This window comes from Delphinapterus leucas, chromosome 10, assembly GCF_059928025.1.
Source record: "Delphinapterus leucas isolate spDelLeu-1000000601 "Yukka" chromosome 10, BTC_Dleu_Yukka2, whole genome shotgun sequence".
Taxonomy (NCBI): Eukaryota; Metazoa; Chordata; class Mammalia; order Artiodactyla; family Monodontidae; genus Delphinapterus; species Delphinapterus leucas.
The window spans coordinates 23,508,248-23,530,690 of record NC_143138.1 but is presented as its reverse complement, the minus strand read 5'-3'; the positions used below and the strand labels follow the sequence as shown (position 1 = coordinate 23,530,690).

The window sequence follows — 22,443 nt, the reverse complement described above, 5'->3', positions numbered from 1 at the left end:
CTCCCTGCTGTCTTTTGAGCTGTCATCCCTGCCCAACACCTCAGGTTCACACAGGTGGTTTGCTGTTTTATTGTTAAATTATTACACAGGCGTCATTCACTGGGTGTAGAGGCTGGCTGCAAAGACGATGTCCCTCCGTAGCAGGGTGGCTGCCGTCTCCATCTTGGCACCTAGCACAGGCTCGCCCACCAGGCGGGCCGCCCCCCGAAGCGAACGACACATCTCGGCCAGGCGTTGGATGCAGCGGACCACCAGGCCCTCGGGGGTCCCCGAGAGCCCTGCCAACTCAGAGAAGGGCTGTGGGGGAAGTAGGGTGGGGACTGAATATGGTAGGGCCTGGGCAGCCTCTCCCCAGTCAGGAGTCCACAAAGCCCCAAACCCCAGCTACTCACCATGCCCCGGGCCCACTCGTACACAACCTCGACCAGGCCAAAATTCAGCTCTCCCACAAATTCCTCCACTGTCTGGTTCAAGCCACAGGCCACCTGCACCTCACCGATCCGCTTGGCCACAGCCCGGACACGTTCCACCCCCTGCAGATGGGGAGGAGAGGTTCAGCCCTGCCTTCCTACTCCAGGAAGGAGACCCAGATCAAGGAAGAAACAGTTCCAGCTCTTAGGGGCACTTGCAGGGCTGGATGGGGCACATGGGGAATACATGGGGATGGGGACTGGAAGTGCCACGGCCGAGGGTGGGACGGAGGTGGGCGTCCCCTACCTGTTTAAGGGTGCTTGGGAGCTGATCACTAGGGTCCCCGGGGCTCTGGCAGACCAGGCCGGAGAGCAGGGCCGCGATCTCCTCGGGCCGAAGGGCGCTCAGCGCGTTGTCAAACATGAGTTCAGTGAGGAGCAGCTCATGGCTGCTCATGGCACAAGCCACCCGCCCTGCCAGCTTCACGGTGCCCACTTCATCTACGTACCCCAGGGTTCGGAGCACCTGGAAGGATGGTGGGTGTTGGGAGCCTGCAGACCTCCTCCTCACTAGCCCCCCAGCCCCATCTCTGCCCTCCCACCTCTACTCGCTGGTGGTACTCAGGGAGCAGCAGAAGCGACTGATCCGACAGCAGGAAGCGCAGCCGCTCCATCTCCTCCTGTATCTGCATCCGCCCCCGCAGCTTCAGGTACTACAGGGAACCACCGGCAGGAGCATGTTAGCCTCCTCGCCCTCAGCAGGGGTGCACTGAGGACAAGGGCTGCGATGGGGGTGGCCAGTCTACAGGAAATGAGAGGAAAAGTCCCGCTCCCAGCTTGGAAGCTGGCATCCAGGGACCTACCTGGGCAGGGAAACGGGGACTGTGTACACACTGAGCCCCCCGGATCAGCTCCTCCAGCTTCCGGACCCGGAGCCCCGCCTCTACCACCGACACATCCTTGAGCTGCAGGTCATTGACAGGGTCAAGGGTAGGGGGTCCTGCTGGGTGGGCCTGAGCCAGACGTAGTAGTTCCTGGACAGCAGTTGTCGTGGCCGCAGAGGGAGGCTCCTTCCTGAGAAAGGAGCAGGTCTTGGGACCTGGGGCGCAGGCTTCTCTTCCTCAGGCTGCGGGAGCCTGCCCAACCACACCTCCCCACCCCCCATCACATGGTCCCCGCCCCAGCATCTCTGACTTGAATTTTGGTTGCTGCCTCTTGCTGAAGTCCTCCAAGATCTTCTCCCCACTCAGCCGGAGCACCTTGGTGGTGATGGCAGCCACATCTCCTGGCTGGAGCCTGGCCACAGTGTGGCCACAGGGCCCTGTGAAAAGGGGAGAGCAGAGTCAGACCTTGCCGTGGGCCCAGGCATCCCAACTCTGCTGCTGTCAGGAACTCGGCCGTCTGTCCCACTCTCACCTTCAGGCAGGAACAGCTTGAATCCCACGAGGTCATCTGGGTAGGGCACACTGGGGGAGGCTGGCCCCCTCTCCTGCGGGTCCTCAGACATGGGCTTATCACACAAGACCAGAGTTGTGAATACTCTGCTGGTGGAGCTCGAGGAGACCTAGGGGAGGTGGGGAGGCCAGGACAGGGCAGTGTGAGGAGTGGACGTCAAAGGTAGAGAGCGGATCGCCAACCTCAGGCAGGGATTGTGGTGCAGCCATGCAGAGCTCACCAGTATGGACGGGCGGCCAAGTCAAGTGACCAGAGCAGACTCTGGGGGCAGAGCTTGGGGGAAGGACAAGGAGGTGAGCATGAAGTGGTGGGGATGGGATGGAAAGGAGGGCTCTAGCCAAAAATGAGAGCACTGGTGAATACAACTGGCCCCTCGCCAAGCGGGGAAGATGGAGATAGGGCTCGCCCCACCCTCCCTGCCTCTGGGCTTCAAATTCCCATTGCCCTCACCTGAAGGATCACACCCAGTGCGTTGTGATGCGTCTGATTCTTCACAATCACCACCCTTCCCGCTGAGAGAGATTTCAGCCCATTCACAGACTCTATGATGCGTCGCTGAAGGGCAGGGACGTGAAGAGGGGATAAGGGAGGAAGTGTCACAGAGACACTAGGACTAAGTTCAGGAGTACCCAAAGTGTCACAGTCTCTTCCTCCCTGTCTGCCACCCCTGCCCTCAACACTCACACGCACGTACCTGGATCAGGCTCCGGGTCTCTGTCAGTTCCTCCCCGTAGCTGTAATACTCAGGCAGGTCAACGAGTTGGCCAGTTACATCAGGCTCCTCCAAGGCCCCCAGCCGCTTGGTCAGCTCAGCTAGCGTCTGTTCATGGGCCTGGGAGAAGCCAGTGTGGGTGTGCAGCAAGAGTCTCCAGGCCCAGAACCCTCCACTTTCGCCCACCGGCCTCTGGATGCCCATCTCGTCCAGGCCTGGCTTCCCTCGTCCACATCCTTCACAGCAGCCTGGTCACGCCCACCTCCTCACCTTACTGTCCTTGCGGGATGGAAACTCAGAGAAGCTCCTCTTCATCATGTCCTCCACCCTGAGGGCATCCACCCGCAGCAGGTTGAGGATCATGGTGTACGTGAGGCGGAACTGGGACTGCAGCTGGGACGGCTTCCCCTGGGCCAGGCCAAAGAAGCCAGTGAGGCGAGGGGAGACCTGCTGCTCGGCTGCTCTACTCCCAGCAGCTCTAGTCCCAGCTCCGCAACCACAGGGCCCTAGACAAACTGCTCGCTCACCTCTGCAAAACAAGGGAGTGAGACTAAATACATAGACTCTCCCAGGTCCCACCTAGCTCCATATTCACAGTGAAAAAAGACTAGAGGAGAGGAGATCCAATCTCATCCTTGGATCTGCTCACTCCTACCCTGGCTTCTCCCAGGCAAAAGGAAAGTAGAAAGAGGGGAGAGGGGAAGAGGGCTGGCGGAATCTAGCAGGTGCCCCGAGCTGGCCTCGCGCTGCCCCGGCTCACCATCATCAGGCGGTGCAGGTCCGCCATCTCGGGCACACGGCCCTTGCAGAGCAGGATGACGGTGCCTGTGGGGTCCAGGCCCCGCCGGCCCGCCCGGCCTGCCATCTGCACGTACTCCCCAGGGAGCAGGTCCCGGAAGGTGGAGCCATCGTGCTTACGCGTGGAGTCAAACACCACTGTCCGGGCTGGCATATTTACACCCATGGCGAAGGTCTCCGTGGCAAACAAGACCTGGGACGGGGGAGGGGATCAGCAACGGGGTACACGCAGCTGTGGCCCAGCCCTGGCCAAGCCCACCTCACTTTGTAGCCAAGGCTAAGAAGGCACGGGGCACAGTCCCAGACGGTTCACTCACAGGACCTCATTTAACTCTCAAGGTAAATCTACAGTATGTACCGTCGTTTTCTTTGTTGTATTTCTTTAGCTACCTATTCCTTCCCTTTTACCCCTATATCCCACTCCCATCCCCCCAATATCAATCATCCCGCTGTATTTAACGCGTACCTTTTTGCGTGAATGTGTTTTATAAAATGTGTCTTATTTTGTGTATAATTTACAATTTGCCGTAAAGGCGATTACACATCTCCTGCTGTTTTCTTCTTTTCTTCCATGTAGTGTTTTCAGCGTCCATCCACGTTCCTGTGGTTATATCTAATCCACTGCTTCCAATTGATGCAGAACACTTTGTGGGGTGCATGCTGTACACCTACCTACCGGCTCTCCCAGTGAAGGGGTACCACCAACACCCTGCCACAAGAGTACAGCCAACAAAGGAAGAGCAGGCGTGTTCCCTCAATGACCAGGGTTGAGAATTTCATTGTGATTTACACTCAGGAGGGGGATTTAGGGACAAAGAGTATGTATATACTTAGTTTTGCCTCCAGAGTGCCAGGATGCACTTCAGACTGGCCACACCTGTACAAGGGTTCCTGTAATCCTGCAGTCTCCTACGTCTTGGGCAACACTTGGCATTAGCCACTTTCCTATATTTTACCAGTCTAATAACTGTAAAGTCCTATCTCGTGAGTATTTCAATTTGCATTCTTCTGATGACTAATGACCTTCGTAAGTTTGCTAGCTTTTGGGGTTTCTCTTCTGAATACTGCGTGTTCATACTTCATACACCTCCATCTTAAAATGTGAAATCTACAGTTCAGGGAGCTTTAAGTAATTTGCCCAGGGTCACACAGTGAGTAAGTGGTGGAGCTGGGATTCACACCCAGGCAGCCTGGATCCAGAGCCCAAGTTCTTAACCACTGCACTGTCCTGCCTAAAAGTTTTCCCCTCCCCTAAGGGGGCAACGAATGCCTTGGGGAGTCCCTCTCCCACCAGCATGTGCACCTTGACCAGGCCACGGCTGAAAAGCATCTCCACGATCTCCTTGAGGATGGGCAGGATGCCGCTGTGGTGCACACCCAGGCCACGGTGCAGGAGTTCAGACATGTGCAGAACCTGTTGGGGGCCGAGGCCCAAGATCAGGGATGGGGTCATGGAACACCCAATCCCCACCAGTCTCTGGGTTCCCCCCTCCATACCTGGGGCAGCTGGCGGTCAGAGCCTCGGAGGCGAGCGAGGCAGCGCTGCAGGAAGAGGTGAATCTCACTCTTCTCTGAACTCGTGGTGAGGTCAAGGGAGGTGAGGCCCGAGGCCTGCTCATCACAGCGGCCACGGGAGAAGGTGAACACCACCACGGGCAGCTGCGCACGGGTGCGGAGGGAGGCCAGGAGGGACAGGTACACGCCACGGTCCTGGGGAAGTGGGGAGAAGGGAGTGGAGACTGAGTCCCTGAACCAGTGGGGGCCGAAGTGGCGGGAACTGAAGCCGAGTCAGATCAGGCAGTGCTCAAAGCTCAACTCCAAACACCTAGGGATGAGGGGAGAAGGACACAGGAGAAACAGGCGGTGGTGGGTACAAAGCCTGCCAGTTCTCACCTGTGCAGGCCCCCCCTGATGCGTGGGCTGCTTGGCCCCAAAGGTCTGGGCGTGTTTGCTCATCCGCTCCTTCCTGGCCTCCACAGCCGCGTAGTACCTGGGGCAGGGGAGGGGCAGCGATCAGTCACACCCAGCTAAGCCCAGCCCTGACTCTTCCCAACTCAGGCTTACCCCTTTGTGTGGAAGGTGCCTCGGGAGTCCAGCAACAGGAAGAGCTCCCCCTGGGTCTTGGGGCTGTTCCCCGTGAAGAGATGATGCTCCAGGGGGACTGGGCGAGCAACAGTGCTGATCACATAGATCTGGCGACGCTTCAGCCTCCTGAGTGAGGAGGAGAAGACAGAAGATCAGGGGTGGGAGTGCGGGGAGGAACCCACATCCCCACCATCTTCCCGCACTCTGGCTTCACCTGGTCTTTTCTGGGAGCCGGACTGGAAGGCTGTCCCCGTCATCCTGTCTCTCAACTTGCGAAGCGATCTGGACCCAGGTGGGATCCCTCAGCCTCCCAAGCTGGACATGTTCCCCGGCTGCACCCCTTTCTCATCCCCACCCCCAAGGCCTGACCACTCCCCCTGCTGTGATAGTCTATGCCCCCAGCCCCGACTGAGGCACGCTATAGCCCCCTTCACCCAAGCACCCCAGGACACAAGTCTCACCCAATCCAGTCAGCAAATTCAAGGGCGTTGGGGACAGTAGCACTCAGAAGGATGATGGAGACGTGGTCAGGAAGCATGATGAGCACCTCCTCCCACACGACTCCGCGCTGCGCACAGGGATGGAAGACAGCTCAGAGGGGGCTGGCCCTTCTGCCCCTAGGAAGGGGCACAGGGTTCCGTGTCGGAGCAAAGGAGGCAGTGAGGTTCGCGGGGTGTGTGGAATAGAGGAGCTGCTGAACCAGCCCCACAGGAGGGGACTGCCAGGATCTGGGGACCCCGTCCCCCTACCTCAGCATCGTTGATGTAGTGAACCTCATCAAAGATGACCCACTCCAGGTCTCGGATGACATCCGAGCCACTGTATAGCATGGAGCTGGAAGAAAGAGACCCAAGGCTGACTTCCCAGTGGCTCCTGTCTCTACCCTCAACTCAGCCAACATGCTCTCCAGAGCAGCCTCACCTTCCTGACCAAAAGCCCACCCGTGTTGAGTGCCCATCTCTCACCGAAGGATCTCTGTTGTCATAATGAGGCAAGAGGCCTCTGGGTGCAGCTGCACGTCCCCGGTGAGAAGTCCCACATCCCCAAATGTGTTTCGGAAGTCCCGGAACTTCTGGTTGCTCAGAGCCTTGATGGGCGAAGTATAGATGGTGCTGGGAGAAGAGCATGAAGTTAGCTGGTCCCTCCACGCTGAGGTCACCTCCTCTCCCACCCTGAGCCTTCCCAGAAGCCTGCCACAGAGCTCAGGCGCCCCCCTTCACCCTAACTTCCCTCATGTTCCCCTTCATGGAATTACCCAGGAAAAATTCTGTCCCCCAATCCCTTCCGAAACTAACTAAACTCCCCACACTTTCTCATTTCCCCCTGGACCCCTGCCTCAAGTTTCTCCCCCAAAACTCTCATCTAAAGGAGGAAGTAGGGAGGTGGAGAAGAGATGAGACTTAGAAAGGTTGCAGGAGAGAACAGGGCTGGTGAAGGGGAAGCTGGGGACGGGACTGTACCGCGTCATGTGTTTCTGGGCAAGGGCAATGGCGTATTCAGCCACAACCGTCTTCCCTGCGGACGTGTGAGCCGCAACAAAGACCGAGTCATGCCGTTCCAAGTGTAGGATGGCCTGTTTCTGAAACACATCTGGCTCAAACGCCCACTGTGGGAGAGAGAAATAGATGGGGGCTGGAGAAGGGAGAGGGGTCTTCCTGCCTCCAGCTCACAGGACATTCAGGGCAGCGGGGAGAAGGCCAGAGTGAGGCCAGTCTGGGACTGAGGTCCAAGCTGGCCTGAAGGCATCTGGCCTCTGGTGGGGAGAGGAGACAGGGAGTGGGCTGGGAGGAGGTGGGGGAGCACGTGAGGACTGGGCCACACTACCCGGAAGGCTGGCTGGGGAATGAGTCGGTAGAAATCATCGACAGGGGAGGTGACATCCACAGGAATGGCCCACTGCTCCTGAGGGGGGGGCTTGGGAGGCTCTGGGGGAGCTACAGCTGTGGACGCTTCCTGGAAGGGGAAAGGGGTGTAGGGTCAATAAAGATACAGTCAGAAACCTCTCTGTTACCACTCCTCCCAAAAGATGCTCCAGTCTTCCCCTTGGACCCAACCAGGCCAGCCCACCCTGTCTGTGACAAGACCCTTCTTTCCTGCCTCAACCGCCCAGAACCACCAACCTGCAACACTAGGTTCTCCAAGCTGCTTGCTCGGGCCAGGGGAGCACTGCAGGGAGAGGCTGAAACAGTGTCCCGTCTGGGACCGCCTGGCTGTCCCACTGCCTCGCCACTCTCATCCTCATCGCCCCCACCCAAATCCAGGGGCTCCAGCAGACGGCTGAGGCTGAGCAAGCCGGGAGCTGGAGCTGGCTGATCTGAGGAGCAAGGCGAGAACGGAGGCCTGGTCATGTCCACCCCTGCTCTGAAGAAGAAGGACACCACTTCCCCTACACGCCCCCATCTCAAAACTAAAACTCACCCTCTGGTGCAAAGTCCACGCCTTTCTTGAAGCCAGGTGGGACAGTAAGAAGATCTGGAGGACAGGGACAGAGAGAGAGAATCTGGGCTCCTGCACACTGCCGTATAAGTCACGTGGTACATTAACCTAAAGGACATCCTTCACAGCACAGACGTCGCAGTTGCGGGTATTTATCGCGACAATTTTCCAACAGATGACAGTAAAGGTTGTTATGGAAGGGGTACCTTTTCCTAATTTGCTCAGGGAAATGGAAGAGCTAGCAAGGACCCAGTGACAGGCCGAGGCCCCTCTTCCTCAGGGCCCAGACTCAGAGCCCTACCTCCCAAGGGTCCATCCCGGCACCACCTCACCTTTCTCAAAGTCTATCTCCTCCTCAGCCTCCTCTCGAGTGCTCAGATCTGTTATGGTGGGTTCATCCATTCCCCCTGGGGAGAGGTTGAACAAACAGGGATTCATGGGGTGGGAGTGACACAGGAGGGGTGGAGACTAAGGGCTTCCTTCCCTACCATCCCATTTCCACAAGTGTCACCTGGCCAGAATGGGTACTGTGTTGGATTCCCCCACAGGGACTGGGAGATGGGCCCGGGTGGCCGGCGAAGAGACAAGGAGGTCGTGGCCGACAGGTTTGTATTCTCTAGCAGGACCTGACGCAAGAGATCAGAGCGCCAGTGAGGCTGAGCTTGCCTCTGACTCCCCTTTTCCCAACCCTGCTTCTCGCGGCCCGTGACCTCTTACCTCCTTGTAGCCTAGTATCTGGCCTGTGGTTGGGTGTCTTTGGGCCTGTAGGTCGGAGGGGACTGGGGCCCCCAGTGTGGCCAGGAGAGACCAAGGATCCATCTTCCTCTGCCATTTTCTGGACAGAAGGAAAGTAATTTTCAGGTCTTTCTCCTGTGTCCCAGCTTTCTTCAGGGACCCACCTCCCTAGTCCAGGCCCCTCTAGACCCCTCACCGGGCTGAGTGTTCCACACCGTGCAGAGGCAGCCAGGCGGGAGATGACAGAAACAACTGCTCTGCTTCTTGCTGCAGATCTGGGGCACAGGGAGGGAGGCCGTGGGGAAGCTGGAACAAGGGCAAGATGAGACGCGTAAGGTAAGAGAAGAGAGTAAGACACAGAGCAAAGAGAAGGTGATAGGATTCATACTTAGATCAGAAATGGGAGATGTCCCAGAGAGACTAGGACAATCAGGCTGAAGGACTATTTTCCAAAGGTGGTTCTGCTTTACAGGACAAACGGCCTGCAACCGAATTACCTGGGGTGCTGGTTAATAATACAGATTTTGGATTTCAGAACCTATGGACCTAAGAATTTGTATTTTAAAAAAGCTCCCCCACTCAGCTCGGTGCTCTGTGATGACCTAGATGAGCGTAATGGGGGGGGATGGGAGAGAGGTCCAAGAGGGAGGGGTTATACGTATACATATAGCTGATTCACTTCGTGGTACAGCAGAAACTAACCCAACATTATAAAGCAATTATATTCCAATAAGAAATGAAAAAAGTCCCCTACTAATCATGAGGCACACTGATATTTCAGAATCACTAGTTTTAGGAAAAGGGGTCCCAGACCTAAGGATGAAGAGCCAGGTGCTCAAAGGCTAGCATCTCAGCCACCAACAAGTGCCCTGGAGAGAGAAAAAGACTCCAAGGAGAAAAGACACATTTGAAAGAGCAGTTCTCAGGGTTAAGGTATCCCCAGGGCTTCCAGCTCTGTCCTCCCATGGGCTCTGACCCACAGCAGGTCCACTGGGTTGCGAGTCTGTCCAGCACCAGTCTAGGCCCGGACGACAGGCATCCAGAGACAGAAGAGCCAGGTCAAGTTAGATCCTACTGTGATGAGGGTGAAGGAGGTTCTAAGTTCAATGAGGGTCAAGGTTAGGGTCAATCAAAAGTCACTCACGGTGCTCTCTGGAGCCCCAGGCACATTCAGCAGCTCCCAACGCCCTGTGCATCCCAGCTCTACGGCCCGAAGGGGCAGGTCCAGAGGATCTGGGGGAGGTAGCACTACGGGGGAAAGGTCACAGGTCAGGGGTCAAGGGTCATTCCCTGTCTACTCCTCCTTTCCACCCACTGCCCCTCACCGATTCGCTCCGTCTCCATCATCCTGGAGCCTCGGCAGCTACCTGGCAGCCCGGAAGTGTAGGGAGGAGCCGAAACGGCGGAAGTAGAAGCGACTTCCGGCACAACCCCTCCGGGGGCGGGGATGAGCGCTACCGAGGGGCGGGCCCAAACTGGTGGGATGCCGGGCGGAAGTGTGTGCGCCGCGGGCCGCCTTGGTTACCGCGTTCTCCGCCCTTCGCTACGTCATCGCTCCGAGCCCGCGATCCGCTGCCCGCTTGGGCGCCGCCCGAGACCGTGGGGCTTCGGTTGCCGCCCCCTCAGGTAAGGCCTTCTCCTCAGCCTTCGTCCCTTTTTTCCGAGCTCCTTCTGTCTTCTTGCCCCTTTGGTTGCTCTGAAAGCGCTGCGCGGGTTCCACTGCCTCCTCTGCTTTTCGGACCCCGCGATTGCCATACTAACCCCAGCGAGGTAGGGGGGTCTGGTACCATCGTCTTGGCGACGGAGGGGGTGTTTCTCCCTTCCTGGGCCACATGGTGCCCCTAGGCGCTGGTATCCGTGATTCCTGAAGTGAGAAGGGAATGCTGGTTGATCCCGACGAGCGGGGGTTTGGACGGCAGCCTGGTTTAAGCAAGGGGTAGGGAGAGGCAGAAGACAGGAGTAGGCAGGCCTGGAGGGGTGGGGCTGGGGTCAGTGTGCACGGCGTGTGAACCCTGGGCGGTGACAGTGGAGAAAGATGTCTTGGGCCCTGCCCCTGAACCAGGAGCCACCATGTTGGTGATACCCCCCGGACTGAGCGAGGAGGAGGAGGCTCTGCAGAAGAAATTCAACAAACTCAAGAAAAAGGTGAGGGAGTGTGTGCGGGTATGACCCAAACTTTCAAAGACTCTACACTGAGAACACCTGGGGTGAGTGTGCGGGGCTGGGGGGGTGGGGATTCAGCTAGCTCATACCTGGAGACATACCACCTCTCAGTGTAGTTTCAGCAATGGACTTTCTCAAGTGTGTACTTTCTTTTCTCTCTTTTCTATGCAGTCTGCCATGGAGTTTTCTTCCTTTTCCATGGCTTTTAGTACCACCTAAGAGCCGGCGATCCCAAGCTTGGTTTTTCCAGTTCCATCTAGTGTTTTACTGATAACTTTCACATATCCAAAATTGAAGCTATCATCTTGTCTGTCCTAAACTTGGTCTTCCAAATAGGGCTGACTACGTTTACTTCTCCCATGTGTTTGGAATGAAAGTCTTATCTCTGTCTTCTGCTCAATTTGCATAGCCAAACATTTGCCAGGTCATCTTGATTCTTCCCTTGAAGTAATTGCTTCCGTTTACTTTTTCCTGTGTATTCCCTAGATCAGGTCTTTGCTGATGCTCACCTAGCCTGTCGTAATGGTCTCTCAACAAGTTTCTTTTTTTGGACAGACTTTTTCACTCCTGTTAAAATGGTGCATTGAAAACACAAAACACCGCCTTTCTTTTTCTCAAAACCCAGTGGTTTCACATTGTCTATAAAACAAAGCCTTAATCAGGCATCCCTTTCTGTAGAACTATTCCTTGATCCCAAAACATGCATTCCCAAAGCTTTCTTATCTCTGCATCTTTGCCACCCTGTTTTCTTTGTCTAAAATGCCCTTTCCTCTCAGTCTGTGTCATGCAGATTGTATCCAGGACCCAGTTTAATAACCATTTGGCATCAGAAAAATCTTACTTGCTCTCACCTACAATCTGCACTTATGATCAGTCTTGAAAATTCAACCTAGTCGTCATCTAATTTCTCAGACTGTAAGCTTCTTGAGGGGAGGATCTGTGTCTCATACTTTTGCGTATCCCTGTTTCAGAGCAATTGTGTGTTCTTATTAAACATGTAGGGGTGGATGGATGAAGTCCCTAAGAAGGCACGGAGGCTTATATTTAATTGCAGCTTATACCCGGGGGCTCTGGTCTATGATTGAATGCCTTGTTTTCAACTTGAAAAACATGAGACTGTGGAAAGCCTCTGGAGGCCATGGTTTGAATAGATTAGGTATGGCTGGCTTTGTAGATGATCTGGGGGACTATGTAAGAGGCAGGGCAGCCTCAATGTACCACTCCAGGGGCACCATTTGCATTGTTTTCTCTCAGCAAGGTGTCCCCGGAGTGATGCGCCCAGGGGCCTTGGGAGAGGACCTGGCCAGGGATTGGCCCTCACCAACTCCTCTCTTCTCACTCTTGTTCCCAGAAAAAGGCATTGCTGGCTCTGAAGAAGCAAAGCAGCAGCAGCACAGCCAGCCAAGGCGGCGTCAAACGCTGTGAGTGACAGGGGAAGCGGGGATAGACTGGAAGTGAGCAGCACGGGCTGACCTGTGTCACAGCCTGGCCAACATAATGCCTCTTTCCCTCGCCACTCCAGCACTGTCAGAGCAGCCTGTGGTGGACACAGCCACGGCAACAGAGCAGGCGAAGCAGCTGGTGAAGTCAGGAGCCATCAGTGCCATCAAGGCTGAGACCAAGAACTCAGGCTTCAAACGTTCCCGGACCCTAGAGGGGAAGTTAAAGGTGAGCACAGGCAGAAAGATTGTTCAGGGACTCCTTAACTTCAGAGGGCATCCTTCCAAGTTGGAATGGAGGTAAGTTTAGGGGGAAAGTAACGCCAGTTTAATCATGGGCAAGTTGCTATACCATCCTGAGCTTCAGGTTTCTTATCTGTAAAGTGAAGAACCTGGATGACTCCTAGATTCTCCTCCATTTTACGCATTCTGTGACTCTAATCCGTCCTGTAGTAGAGCTCCTGGATTGTGTTGCTCAGAGGAGTTGAGCAGGCTGAGAATGTCATCAGGTTTAAGACATTTTTAAGTAAACTAACTGCTTTAAGTGTGTATTAAATCTTTTATGTAAAAGGAAAGAAAAGAAAAGAAAAGATAGGCCAGGGGAGCCGAGAAGAGGGTGAGAGAAGAGGACCTCCTTCTGCCCCGTGGTTAGGCAGCCTCCTGCTCCCCACTGAGGCGGGTCTCTGCCGTCTTCCCAGGACCCTGAGAAGGGGCCAGTCCCCACTTTCCAGCCGTTCCAGAGGAGCATATCTGCCGATGAGGACCTGCAGGAGGTAATGGTTTCCAGTTGTCTGTCTCTGAGCGGCTTCTGGGGGATTGAGAAAAATGAGCGACCCACGTATTTGGGACCACATGCCGGCAGCTAGGACTCATCTTAACTGTCCTTGGTTTCCTTTTCAGTCGTCTAGACGTCCACAGAGGAAATCTCTGTATGAGAGGTTAGAGAAAGATAGGACTGGGTCCCACTGGCGGGCGGCGGGGCCGGGGGGATTGCCTGGGTCCTTAGGAGGTTTGGGACTGGAGTGGGCGGAGCTGGGGCTACAGAGGGATTGCTGAGTCTCCCCAGGCTCTGGGAAGGTGAGGTAGAGGCCCCCTTTGATCCTCCCTGTCTACCTCTCCCCAGCTTTGTGTCTTCCAGCGATCGGCTTCGGGAACTGGGGGCAGATGGAGAAGAGGCAGAGCGCCCGGGGGCTGGTGATGCCCCTGCTCGAAGCTTCGACTGGGGCTATGAAGAACGTGGTAGTGCCCGCTCCTCGGGCTCCCCTCCCCGAAGCCGCAGCCGGGACCGCAGCCGCGAGCGGAACCGGGACCGAGACCGGGAACGGGATCGAGACCGAGAGCGGGAACGGGAGCGAGACAGAGACCGCGATCGAGACCGGGACCGGGACCGAGACCGGGACCGGGACCGGGACCGAGAGGGCCCTTTCCGCAGTGAGTGATCTTGGCTGGTGGGAAAGTGACTTCAGATAAGGTTTAGGTGGGTCCTACTAAAGTGGACTCTTAAAGTGGAGGGTGAGCTAGACTATGTCTCGTTACTGATTTCTGTCCTGTAGGGTCGGACTCGTTTCCTGAACGCCGGGCCCCTCGGAAGGGGAACACTCTCTATGTGTATGGAGAAGACATGACGCCCACCCTCCTCCGTGGGGCCTTCTCTCCCTTTGGAAACATCATTGACCTCTCCATGGACCCACCCAGAAAGTAAGGATGACAGTGGGGCAGGATGATAGTCCTTGGAGGACCTGGGGTATGAGACCTGAGGGAGGAAGCTAGCCTGTCTCCACAGCCTGTAACACTGGGTTTGATTGGGTCCCGAGGAGCCCATAGGCCCTCTACTGACCCTGTGTTTTCTCATCCCAGCTGTGCCTTCGTCACCTATGAAAAGATGGAGTCAGCAGATCAGGCCGTTGCTGAGGTTGGGACTTCCCAGATCTGTTCTTCCCATCCCTCCTGCCATCCTTATATTTTCTTTCTAAAATACTGGGAGCCAGGAGGAAGTCATTTCCTCTTGACAGAGACGGTCTCTCCCTATTTACGCAGGAAACCTTGCATTCTCAAGTCCCTACTTAGTCTGTTCCTAGGATGGTAACTCCTGGAAATTCTCCTTTGGTTTGTCTATAATGTTTCCCCCCACCCTCTGCCCCCTCCCCTCTTCTGCCCCAGCTCAACGGGACCCAAGTGGAGTCCGTACAGCTCAAAGTCAGCATTGCCCGAAAACAGCCCATGCTGGACGCTGCCACTGGCAAGTCTGTCTGGGGCTCCCTGGGTAAGAATGGGATTCTTCCTCTCTCATTCTGTCCCCTACAGCTCACCCCTTTTCGTTCCCCGGCATGTCCCTGGGTTCTGTAGAGGTGATAGAGGTCTGGATTTGTGTGGCAGCTGTGGGGATTGGAAGGAGAATCGTCAGGCCTTCTGTCAGTTAGAAGTAGAAGGAGAGAAAAGTATGGAAAACAATTTCCAAGGCACTGACTGGAACGGGGAAAAAGTGGAAGTGACTGAGGTTGGTGAAGAAGGTGAACATCTCATGCGGCCTTATTCATTTTGAGTTGCAGTATAGTTGGTGTTGTAAAATAAGCCTTTGAAATTAGGGATATGGAACTCAGGTGTGAGGTGAGGCATGAAAATGTAGACTAGAGTCATCTGTATCACGGGGTAGCTGCAGAACGATAGCGTTGGCAGGGGAGACTGAATTTCAAGAGCAAATGAACCGGGACTGGGCTTGAGGAATAGTCAGGGGATATGGTGGGAAGCTGGGCTGTGTTCCTCATGCCCCACACGTCCCCAGCCATCCTGACTTGTTAGGCTGAAGTTGAGGATGCTGCAAAGGAGACAGAAGGAGAGGTCATGGGGCCTGGAGCAGCACCCGAGGGGCCTGGGTCATTGCAGCCAAAGGATACAAGCTTTGAGAAAGAGGAAGTGATCAGCGGAGTCAAGATACAAAGCTCCAAGAGAATGGGGGCTTGTATGGGGGGTTCACTCTAGCCCCAGAGTGGCAGGGATGGAATCCTTGGAGGTGGGGTGAAGAGAGGGGACACACTGGGGGTAGGGAGGAAAGAGGAAGGGGAAGGGACGGCTCGAGGGCCAAAGCTACACCCAGAATGAGTTCTCCTGATGGAGTGAGTAACCCGTTTTACCTGAAATAGATTTTCACGTAAAGGAGTGGGCACAAGGGAGTTCAGAGCAAGAGTGGCCCTCTGTACAAGCAGGAACCAAAAAGGACCAGCACGTCAACAAAGGACTATAGAGATTTTTTAATTTTTGGTGTACTGACTGAAAGTTGTGGGCTAACGTTATTCACACGTCTCAACGATAACATTTGGCGTTTTTCTAAGAACAAAACACTCATTACGGTATTTGCATGTGCCATGATAACAGCGTACACTCTTTTTTGCTGGGGCCACGGGTTGGTAGCCGCTGGCCTAAGGGGGCTAAAGGTATTAATAGAAAGGCCATCCCGGCCACCAGAGGGCAGCATGGAAACTGGGCATCCAAGGGCCAGAGGCTAGAGTTGAGGTGGTCAGACTCTGGGCCTCAGGTCTCATCAGTGCCCTCCTTCAGACCTTAATGAATACTCTCCTCCCTCCCTAGCTGTCCAGAATAGCCCTAAGGGTTGCCACCGGGACAAGAGGACCCAGATTGTCTACAGTGATGACGTCTATAAGGAAAACCTTGTGGACGGCTTCTAGGGAGTGGAACTGGATTCCGTGTGCCTCATCTGCCCCAGCGCTGGTCTCAGTAAAACACTGAGGTGGAAGCTCACACATCTCCCTCAGCCTCTGGTCTTTCAGCACTTGGGATTGGGGTTGAGCCTTTAAAAACGGCTGTTAGATTTGATCTCAGTTGTAACAACATGGTCAGTGCACGCTCCCCACTCCTTTACCCCAAAAGGATCTTGAACACAGGTGTTGTCGTAGTTGTTTTAATTTGATCTCATGCCCGTTTCCAACAGGAAACCCCTTATAGAAAACCCAGATCCTCATCTCGGAGTTTTTCCTTGAGCCAGGGCAGCACTTGGTAGAGGTTGATGTGAAAGTCTCGGGCGTAAGCAGGTACCTGTTGCTGCCCCTTGCAGACGTCCACAACGCCCCAGCTGATCACACCAACCTGAAGAGGGTGAGGGCGTCCCAGGAACCATTTGGTAGAATTCCTTCCTAATTCCAGGGAGCGCAGCTACTCCCAGCTGCACCTGAGCTGACCTGGGAGGGTTAGACTAGGGGCCCAGCTCAGTCCTATCCCCTGGCACACAGATCAGACACACACCCCTAAGTTGGCCAGTTCAAGGAAGAGTCCAAAGGTGAGGCAGGCTCCACCCTCCCCTTTCCAGCCACGTGCAGTGAGCTTTCCTGCTTTGGGGGCCATGCTGACTACTTGGCATCTCCCCACAGAGAGGAAAGGGGATACTCACTTGAATGAAGCGACTCTTCTTGTGAATAAACAGGGGACCACCAGAATCACCTACAAGGAGGGAGAAGCTGTAGGGGAAAAGACTCTTGGGCCTCAGGAACTTAGATCACAACCAAAGAGCCTTCTCTCACCTTTGCAAGTGTTGGGGTCAGCATAGGGAGCCACCCCGCCGGTGCAAAGGAACCTGGGGGTGACTACTTCAGAGACGTCCTTGACTTTGTCATAGCCTATGGCATGTAGAGCATCCCTCTCACAGCCAGTTTTCTGTAGGTGAGGTGGGGATACACACAGGAGAGGAGTGATGAACAAAGCTTGCTTAGGAAGAATTGGGGTTTAAAGGACCTCGGGATCCCACATTCCTCACCTTTTCCCCATTCTTGATGTAGACCTCCTTCCGAGTCAGTGTCTTCTTACGATCCTTAGACAGCTCGGACACAAACAGAGCTTTGATATCCTTTGCCGGGAGCAGCTCTTGCACTGGACAAATAGACAGACTGGGTCATTTCAGCACTCTCCCTTCCCCCATTGTCCTTGTCCTTTGTCTTTGTCACTCAGCAAATGTTCCTCCACCCCTTCCTGTGAGCTAGAGACGGCTGGGCGTCACCTGCCCTTCCTGCAGCTCCCTCTCATGCCTCCCTTGTCTCTCAGAACCTCACCCTTACACTACTCTCCCTGATACCGTCTTACTCTGTTGCTGGCACGTGGTTGACTGTGGAAGCCTCAAAGCTTGATTTGATCCCTCAGTGCAGGGGAGACAAATGGGCCTGTTGAGGAGAGACGGGAAAATTCGGGGGTGGTGAACCCTGGACCTGCCCCAGGCTCCCAGCCCTGCCTTTCGCAGCCTTTTCTCTGGGAATCCGGATGGCTCACCTGATGGTCTCATCATACTTGAGCTTCTTCTTGAGCTTGATGAGGGCCACGTCATAGTCATAAAATTCAGGAATACCTTTTGCTTTTTTCGCATTGAGGTCGTAGTTTGGGTGAAATAGGACTTCTTCTATCTCCCACTCCTGCTTCTTCCCTCCTGAAGTAGGAGAGTGGGTACCTCTAGACCACCCACTTCTCTGTAGGCAGTCTTCTGCCCCCATGTCATCCCTAACTCAAGTCTTCCTCATCCCTAAGTGGTCCAGCGTGCAAGGGAAGGGGCTGCGTTGAGGTCAGGTGGAGTGTGGCCTCTTGAAGAGAGTGGGAGGTTCTGCCCAGAGGGCATGGCTGAAGCTCAGGATTGATTGGTTGCATCCTTACCCATGCTGACCTTGATTGAATGTTTCTCGTCATCCACAGTGAAACAGTGTGCGGCTGTCAGCACAAAGTACTCAGACACCACAGCACCCATACAGCTCTCATGTCCCTTCAAAGGACGCTGGGAAGAGAGTGGCAGAGGGAAAGCTCGGCTTTTACGGACAACACCATCTACGAACACTTTGCCCTTCCCCCGACCTTCGTTTCACCCTGACCCCCCCCATAAGTCCCCGCCACCAGGACACTGCACTCACAGTGACTGAGATCTTGGCCTGCCATGGTTGCTTGTGATAGTCAGTACCTTTCTTGTGCTCCCAAACCATGCCGCAAAGACCCAGAGTCCGGGTTTCATCTGGCAAGAAAGGAGATTGTACTGAAAGCCAGGACACTTCATTTCCAAATGGCAGCAGCCTTTCGGGGAGGGACGCCTACATGTCTATGGGGACCAGATGCCCATAGGAGGAAAGGGAAGGCAGGGGCACTTGTTTCCTTACATTGAGGGCAGGGAACCACTGTGGTATCGTGAAAAGAACGGGGAACAAAGATCAGAGAGCTGGATGTTTTCAGGCCCAGCTCTTGCTAACTTGTCATTCCTTGACCTCTCTTGGCCCCAGTTTCCACATCTGTAAAACGAGGGACTTAGGAAAGATCTCTGCATCATTCAGAACTCTGTGATTTTAAGATCAGGGAGTGGGCAGTACCAGGAAGCAAGAATAGTGACACGGAGGTAGAGAAGGAGGAATGAGAAAGGACTTGCAGACTGCCAGGGCTTCAGGAGGGGTGGAAGAATGAGTGACCTTGAGGGGTCTGGGGAGAGCTGAGTTTCCTGACCATCTCCTTATCCCCTTCTGATATCTTCCTACCAAGCATTTGTATGAAAACATCCTCCAGGTTATCTATGTCCTTGAGTTTGAACACGTGTTGCTCCTTATCCTTCTTGGAAGCCAAAGCATTGATGCTGTCTTGGTCCACCAGAGGCCCAACCCCAAACACATAGATGTCTGGGAGAGAAAAAGGGAGAGTGAGGGTCCAGGCCCTGGGGGGCAGGAGCTAAGAAAGTGGGGTGCTGAGTCCTAGGCAATAAAACTCACCCAGATAATCCTCCCTGGGCTTTTTGCGATTTCTACCAATGTCCAGCAAGTCCCGGATATCGTGAATGACAGGGACTGGATCCCCACCCATGTTGTGCAAGCCTGCAGGAGAGACCAGGACCATGAAGGTGGGAGACAAGGAAGGAAGAGGGTCAAGGAAGATAAACTGGCCAGAAGGAGTGACATATACGGCAGAGTGAGCAGGTTGGGGAGGAGATGGACGTGAGAGATGGTGGCGAGAAGGGTCCCTCCTCATAAAGGTTCACAGGAAGGGGCAGCATTCAGGCCCCCAACCGTGAGCCCAGCGCTACACGTGGACTTCAGGGCCACATGCTGGTTGGAGAGGGTGGGGAGTCAGAGGCAGGGGAACAGTCCCTCTGACCATCAGTCATGAGGAGGATGACGTGGCGGGTGCGGTTCCAGGCTTCGGGGAGTTTGTTCACTTCCCTGCTCATCATGTTGTATACTTCCAGGAGAGCCTTCTTGGTGTTAGTCCCTGCCCTCAACTTGTGGTCTGTGGAAAGGGAAGAAATCATCACCTCCACCTGGACTTCCGAGCCATCCTTGACCCCAGAGGCCTAGCAGCAACTGAGATCCCCATCTGTCAACTTTTTGAGTTAATTGTCACCCCAGTGACTTCCCTTTGACAACAAAGTGACCATCTCAGTTCCAAAGGGTTCCCACCAAAAACCCCCATTTTCCAATGACCCTGCTGCCCATCCATGGATTAAAAAGGAGTCCTCCTTGTCTCACTGCCCTCCCCACGACACTCCTGAAACTTCGGACCTCTCTGACCCCAAAGCGAACCTCCCACCATTCCCTTCCCTGACTTCTGACCTTTGTAGTTGATTTGGTTGAGCTGCTCTGTGACCCAGTCTGCATCGCTGCTCTTTGGGTCAGACACTCTGATCAAAACTTTGGGGTCTGTGGCATATGTCACTAGACCATATTTTGGCCTCACCCCATAACTTGCCACCTGTGGGTGAGGGGAGCAAGGGGTCATGGCATTGAAAGTAGAATATATGGCTGGGAGAATTCAGCAGCTTTACTGGGACAGACAGTGAAGGACATAGTAAGAGACTCATCACCCTGGGGTTCATGGAGGAGTCTGGGTTAAAGATCAAGAAACTGCTTCAAGTAAAAGGAAAGGAAGACAGAATAGGACCTGGAGATTTTCTGGGACCCTGTGGCTCAGAGGGACTGGGGGCATCAGGGAGCTAGTCCTGGCAGGGCAGTGAGGTCCATTCAGGGTCCCCACATTCAGGGGGAGGGGGCCCCACCTTCTCAATGAAGTTTCTGAGACAACTCTTGGCCCCTGTGAAGTTGTGGGACCCAATGCTGTCTGATCCATCCAGCACCAGGTAGATGTTCATGGAGCCCGAGGGGTCCAGGATAATCTTCCTCTTCTGTTGTTCCCCTGGGTGCCAACAGAGAGACTCAGGCTCCAGGAGGCATGGTTCTCCTGCCCCTTCTCCATCCTCCTCCCACCCCCAGTTCCCTGCCCTGCCTCCCCTCTCTATCTTCAAACCTGGGCTGTGCCCATCCTCAGCGTCAACTCCTTCTATGGTCTCTGTCAGGGAAGACAGGAAGGCTTCGGCCACCTCTGCAGGGGTATCGTACATAAAGGAGCCTGGGAGAAGTCAGAAAGCAGGTCAAATGTCTGGGAGGGTCAGGAACATAGTGACGAGAGATGGTGGGTTTCCAGGGTGGGAAGGGCTCAGAAGTTCTTTGGGGAGGTTTAGAAGTGAGGAAGGAGCTGGGTTGCAGTAGGGGGAGAAGGCAGTGCTCTGGTGTGGGAATGTGAGGATGGGAGAGCAGGATCTGACGTGAGGGTACGGATCAAGGGTCACCTTGGCAAGAAGGCTCCGTTCCACTCCAAGAGCCACCTTCCTGACATGTTCGCTGCTGGGAGCCACGTAGGGTGAGCCCCCGGCTGCAGTAGTAGGTGACACTGTCTTCAAGGCGGTACTGGCTGCCCACCTTCCTTGTGCCAATGGGGATGCCCGGGTTCAGGCAGTACCCCGCTGCAGAAGCATGAGACATGGAGGTAAGGGCCAAAGCCTGAAGGCAAGGTAGAGCCCAAGAGCTACGGTGCCAGTTCCTCAGGCTGAGGGTGGTCGGGAAGAAGGTAGTGTCGTGGGAAAGGGGGACGCTTCTCACCTCCATCATCGCAGATGGCCGTTTCCCCGTCCCACCGACCCGTCACTTGGCAGGTGCGATTGGCAGAGCCCCGGAGATTGTAACCATCATAGCAGTGGAAAGAAATCTCATCACTCAAATTGTAGTAGGGGGCCCGGGGCCAGTACTCCCCGTTCTCAAAGTCCTGTGGTCTGGGACAGCGAATTGCTTTGGGGGAGGAGAACAAGTAGACGTTACTGAGATGGAAGGACTGCCCTTTAGGATATCCCTCCTAGTCTCAGGGACCCTGTCACTGAGAAATAGCGCCTTCTCGGTCCTACAGGATCAGCTGCTACCCTTGACCCCTGGAGGGTACCTCAACCCATGGGGAATCCTCCCACTCCCCCCTCCCCATTTCTGAGTGTTCTTTGAACTGCCAGGGCTGCCTGACACGGGGTAAACGCTTAGTAAAGGTTAGCTCCCCTTCATTCTCCCTCCATCCCACCTCCAGCCCTTGCTCAGCTCCTACCCTTGCTCAGCCCAACTTGTCAGCCTGCCTGGTCTCCACACAAGTCTAATCTTATCCAGGTCTGGACCTTGGCCACCACCTGCTCCGTCCCTCCGCTGGCCCAGGCCCATCCTCACTGCCCTCCAACCTTTGCATTCGGCCCTCTTGACAATCTTTTTGTCTTGGGTCTGCAGGGTGCTCCAGGATCCCGTGGATCTGCAGGTACGAATCTGCACAGGGTATGGGTAGAAGCCAGAAGGACACAAGTACTCCAGTGACTGGCCCGCCTTGAGAAGCCGGAAGGAGCCACCTTTGATCTCTACTCCCTCCAGAGAGCAGGGGCTCTGGGGCCCAGCCTCAGGCAATGGCGTCATGCTCACACCTAAAGAGAAAGGCTGGTGAAGCCCAGCCTCACAAGGCCAAGGACGGATCCTGGGGCCAGCAGGGGTGGGGGGGAGGGGGGCTGTGACCTCACTTACCTCCAGACAAGAGGCCCAGGATCAAGGGTACCAGGCAGAGTTGGGGGCTGCGTTTGCTCCCCATGGTGACGGAAGACAGGAGAGAAACTGGGGCTGGTGGCAGGGTGGCCTCTCCTGGCTCCTGCTGCGTGTCTGCTTGGCTCGATGGCCAAGCTGAAACTCCAGACCTGAGCCTGGTCACACGCCCTTCCCCTGCCCCTCACAGCCTCCAGCCTTTTACGCAATCTGTGTTCTCGCACCTGCTGCCCGCTCCACCCACCCTACCCATGTCACTTTCCGGAATGTCCGAGTGGGAGGGCCCCACTGCCAATCAAGGATACGGAAACTGCAAAACCCCACCTTTTGCTGCCCAAGGTCCAGGACTCTGCCTG

At 55.2% G+C, this 22,443-nt stretch overlaps 3 protein-coding genes across 7 annotated transcripts; 1 reads left to right on the top strand and 2 right to left on the bottom strand.

Annotated features, from left to right (window-relative positions):
- Window positions 1-45: 45 nt before the first annotated feature.
- SKIC2 (SKI2 subunit of superkiller complex) lies at window positions 46-10,307 on the bottom strand. Its single transcript, XM_022566202.3, has 28 exons — window positions 9,957-10,307; window positions 9,776-9,879; window positions 8,828-8,937; window positions 8,614-8,731; window positions 8,408-8,522; window positions 8,229-8,303; window positions 7,879-7,932; window positions 7,581-7,774; window positions 7,285-7,413; window positions 6,921-7,066; window positions 6,426-6,572; window positions 6,210-6,294; window positions 5,922-6,028; window positions 5,440-5,586; window positions 5,269-5,365; window positions 4,873-5,085; window positions 4,679-4,789; window positions 3,338-3,568; window positions 2,848-2,985; window positions 2,560-2,697; window positions 2,316-2,420; window positions 1,827-1,974; window positions 1,605-1,731; window positions 1,274-1,484; window positions 1,013-1,123; window positions 718-936; window positions 393-533; window positions 46-297 (listed from the first exon to the last, which is right to left on the bottom strand). Exons 1-28 carry the CDS (start codon window positions 9,976-9,978, stop codon window positions 97-99), a joined length of 3,744 nt encoding a protein of 1,247 aa, XP_022421910.1. The 5' UTR covers window positions 9,979-10,307; the 3' UTR covers window positions 46-96.
- NELFE (negative elongation factor complex member E) lies at window positions 10,111-16,131 on the top strand. Of its 5 annotated transcripts, none has more exons than XM_089918607.1 (11): window positions 10,114-10,257; window positions 10,694-10,776; window positions 12,146-12,215; window positions 12,317-12,462; window positions 12,932-13,006; window positions 13,134-13,171; window positions 13,372-13,664; window positions 13,787-13,931; window positions 14,091-14,145; window positions 14,394-14,496; window positions 15,819-16,131. In XM_089918607.1, exons 2-11 carry the CDS (start codon window positions 10,702-10,704, stop codon window positions 15,914-15,916), a joined length of 1,098 nt encoding a protein of 365 aa, XP_089774733.1. In that variant the 5' UTR covers window positions 10,114-10,257; window positions 10,694-10,701; the 3' UTR covers window positions 15,917-16,131. The 5 variants fall into 5 exon arrangements, with proteins under 5 accessions (XP_089774732.1, XP_022421921.1, XP_089774731.1 ...); XM_022566212.3 differs by having other exon boundaries at window positions 10,117-10,257; window positions 13,357-13,664; XM_089918606.1 differs by lacking the exon at window positions 14,091-14,145 and having other exon boundaries at window positions 10,111-10,257.
- CFB (complement factor B) lies at window positions 15,421-22,326 on the bottom strand. Its single transcript, XM_089918612.1, has 17 exons — window positions 22,073-22,326; window positions 21,742-21,975; window positions 21,128-21,313; window positions 20,818-20,991; window positions 20,248-20,597; window positions 19,805-19,943; window positions 19,350-19,481; window positions 18,968-19,069; window positions 18,740-18,877; window positions 18,131-18,228; window positions 17,880-17,997; window positions 17,505-17,658; window positions 17,322-17,398; window positions 16,999-17,111; window positions 16,766-16,898; window positions 16,636-16,685; window positions 15,421-16,334 (listed from the first exon to the last, which is right to left on the bottom strand). The coding sequence occupies exons 1-17, from the start codon at window positions 22,134-22,136 to the stop codon at window positions 16,188-16,190; spliced, it is 2,409 nt and encodes an 802-aa protein (XP_089774738.1). The 5' UTR covers window positions 22,137-22,326; the 3' UTR covers window positions 15,421-16,187.
- Window positions 22,327-22,443: the final 117 nt, after the last annotated feature.

Coding starts and splice junctions, on each gene's coding strand:
- NELFE (XM_022566213.3), top strand. CDS start 10,702: ATGTTGGTGATACCCCCCGGACTGAGCGAGGAGGAGGAGGCTCTGCAG. Junction 13,172..13,356: donor AGGAAATCTCTGTATGAGAG/GTTAGAGAAAGA, acceptor ACCTCTCCCCAG/CTTTGTGTCTTCCAGCGATC. Junction 14,497..15,818: donor GTCTGTCTGGGGCTCCCTGG/GTAAGAATGGGA, acceptor CTCCCTCCCTAG/CTGTCCAGAATAGCCCTAAG.
- CFB (XM_089918612.1), bottom strand. CDS start 22,136: ATGGGGAGCAAACGCAGCCCCCAACTCTGCCTGGTACCCTTGATCCTG. Junction 19,944..20,247: donor TCAGAAACTTCATTGAGAAG/GTGGGGCCCCCT, acceptor CCTCACCCACAG/GTGGCAAGTTATGGGGTGAG. Junction 16,686..16,765: donor TGACCCCAACACTTGCAAAG/GTGAGAGAAGGC, acceptor CCCTCCTTGTAG/GTGATTCTGGTGGTCCCCTG.
- SKIC2 (XM_022566202.3), bottom strand. CDS start 9,978: ATGATGGAGACGGAGCGAATCG. Junction 3,569..4,678: donor TCAGCCGTGGCCTGGTCAAG/GTGCACATGCTG, acceptor CCCCCGTCCCAG/GTCTTGTTTGCCACGGAGAC. Junction 2,986..3,337: donor ACCTGCACCGCCTGATGATG/GTGAGCCGGGGC, acceptor GGCCTGGCCCAG/GGGAAGCCGTCCCAGCTGCA.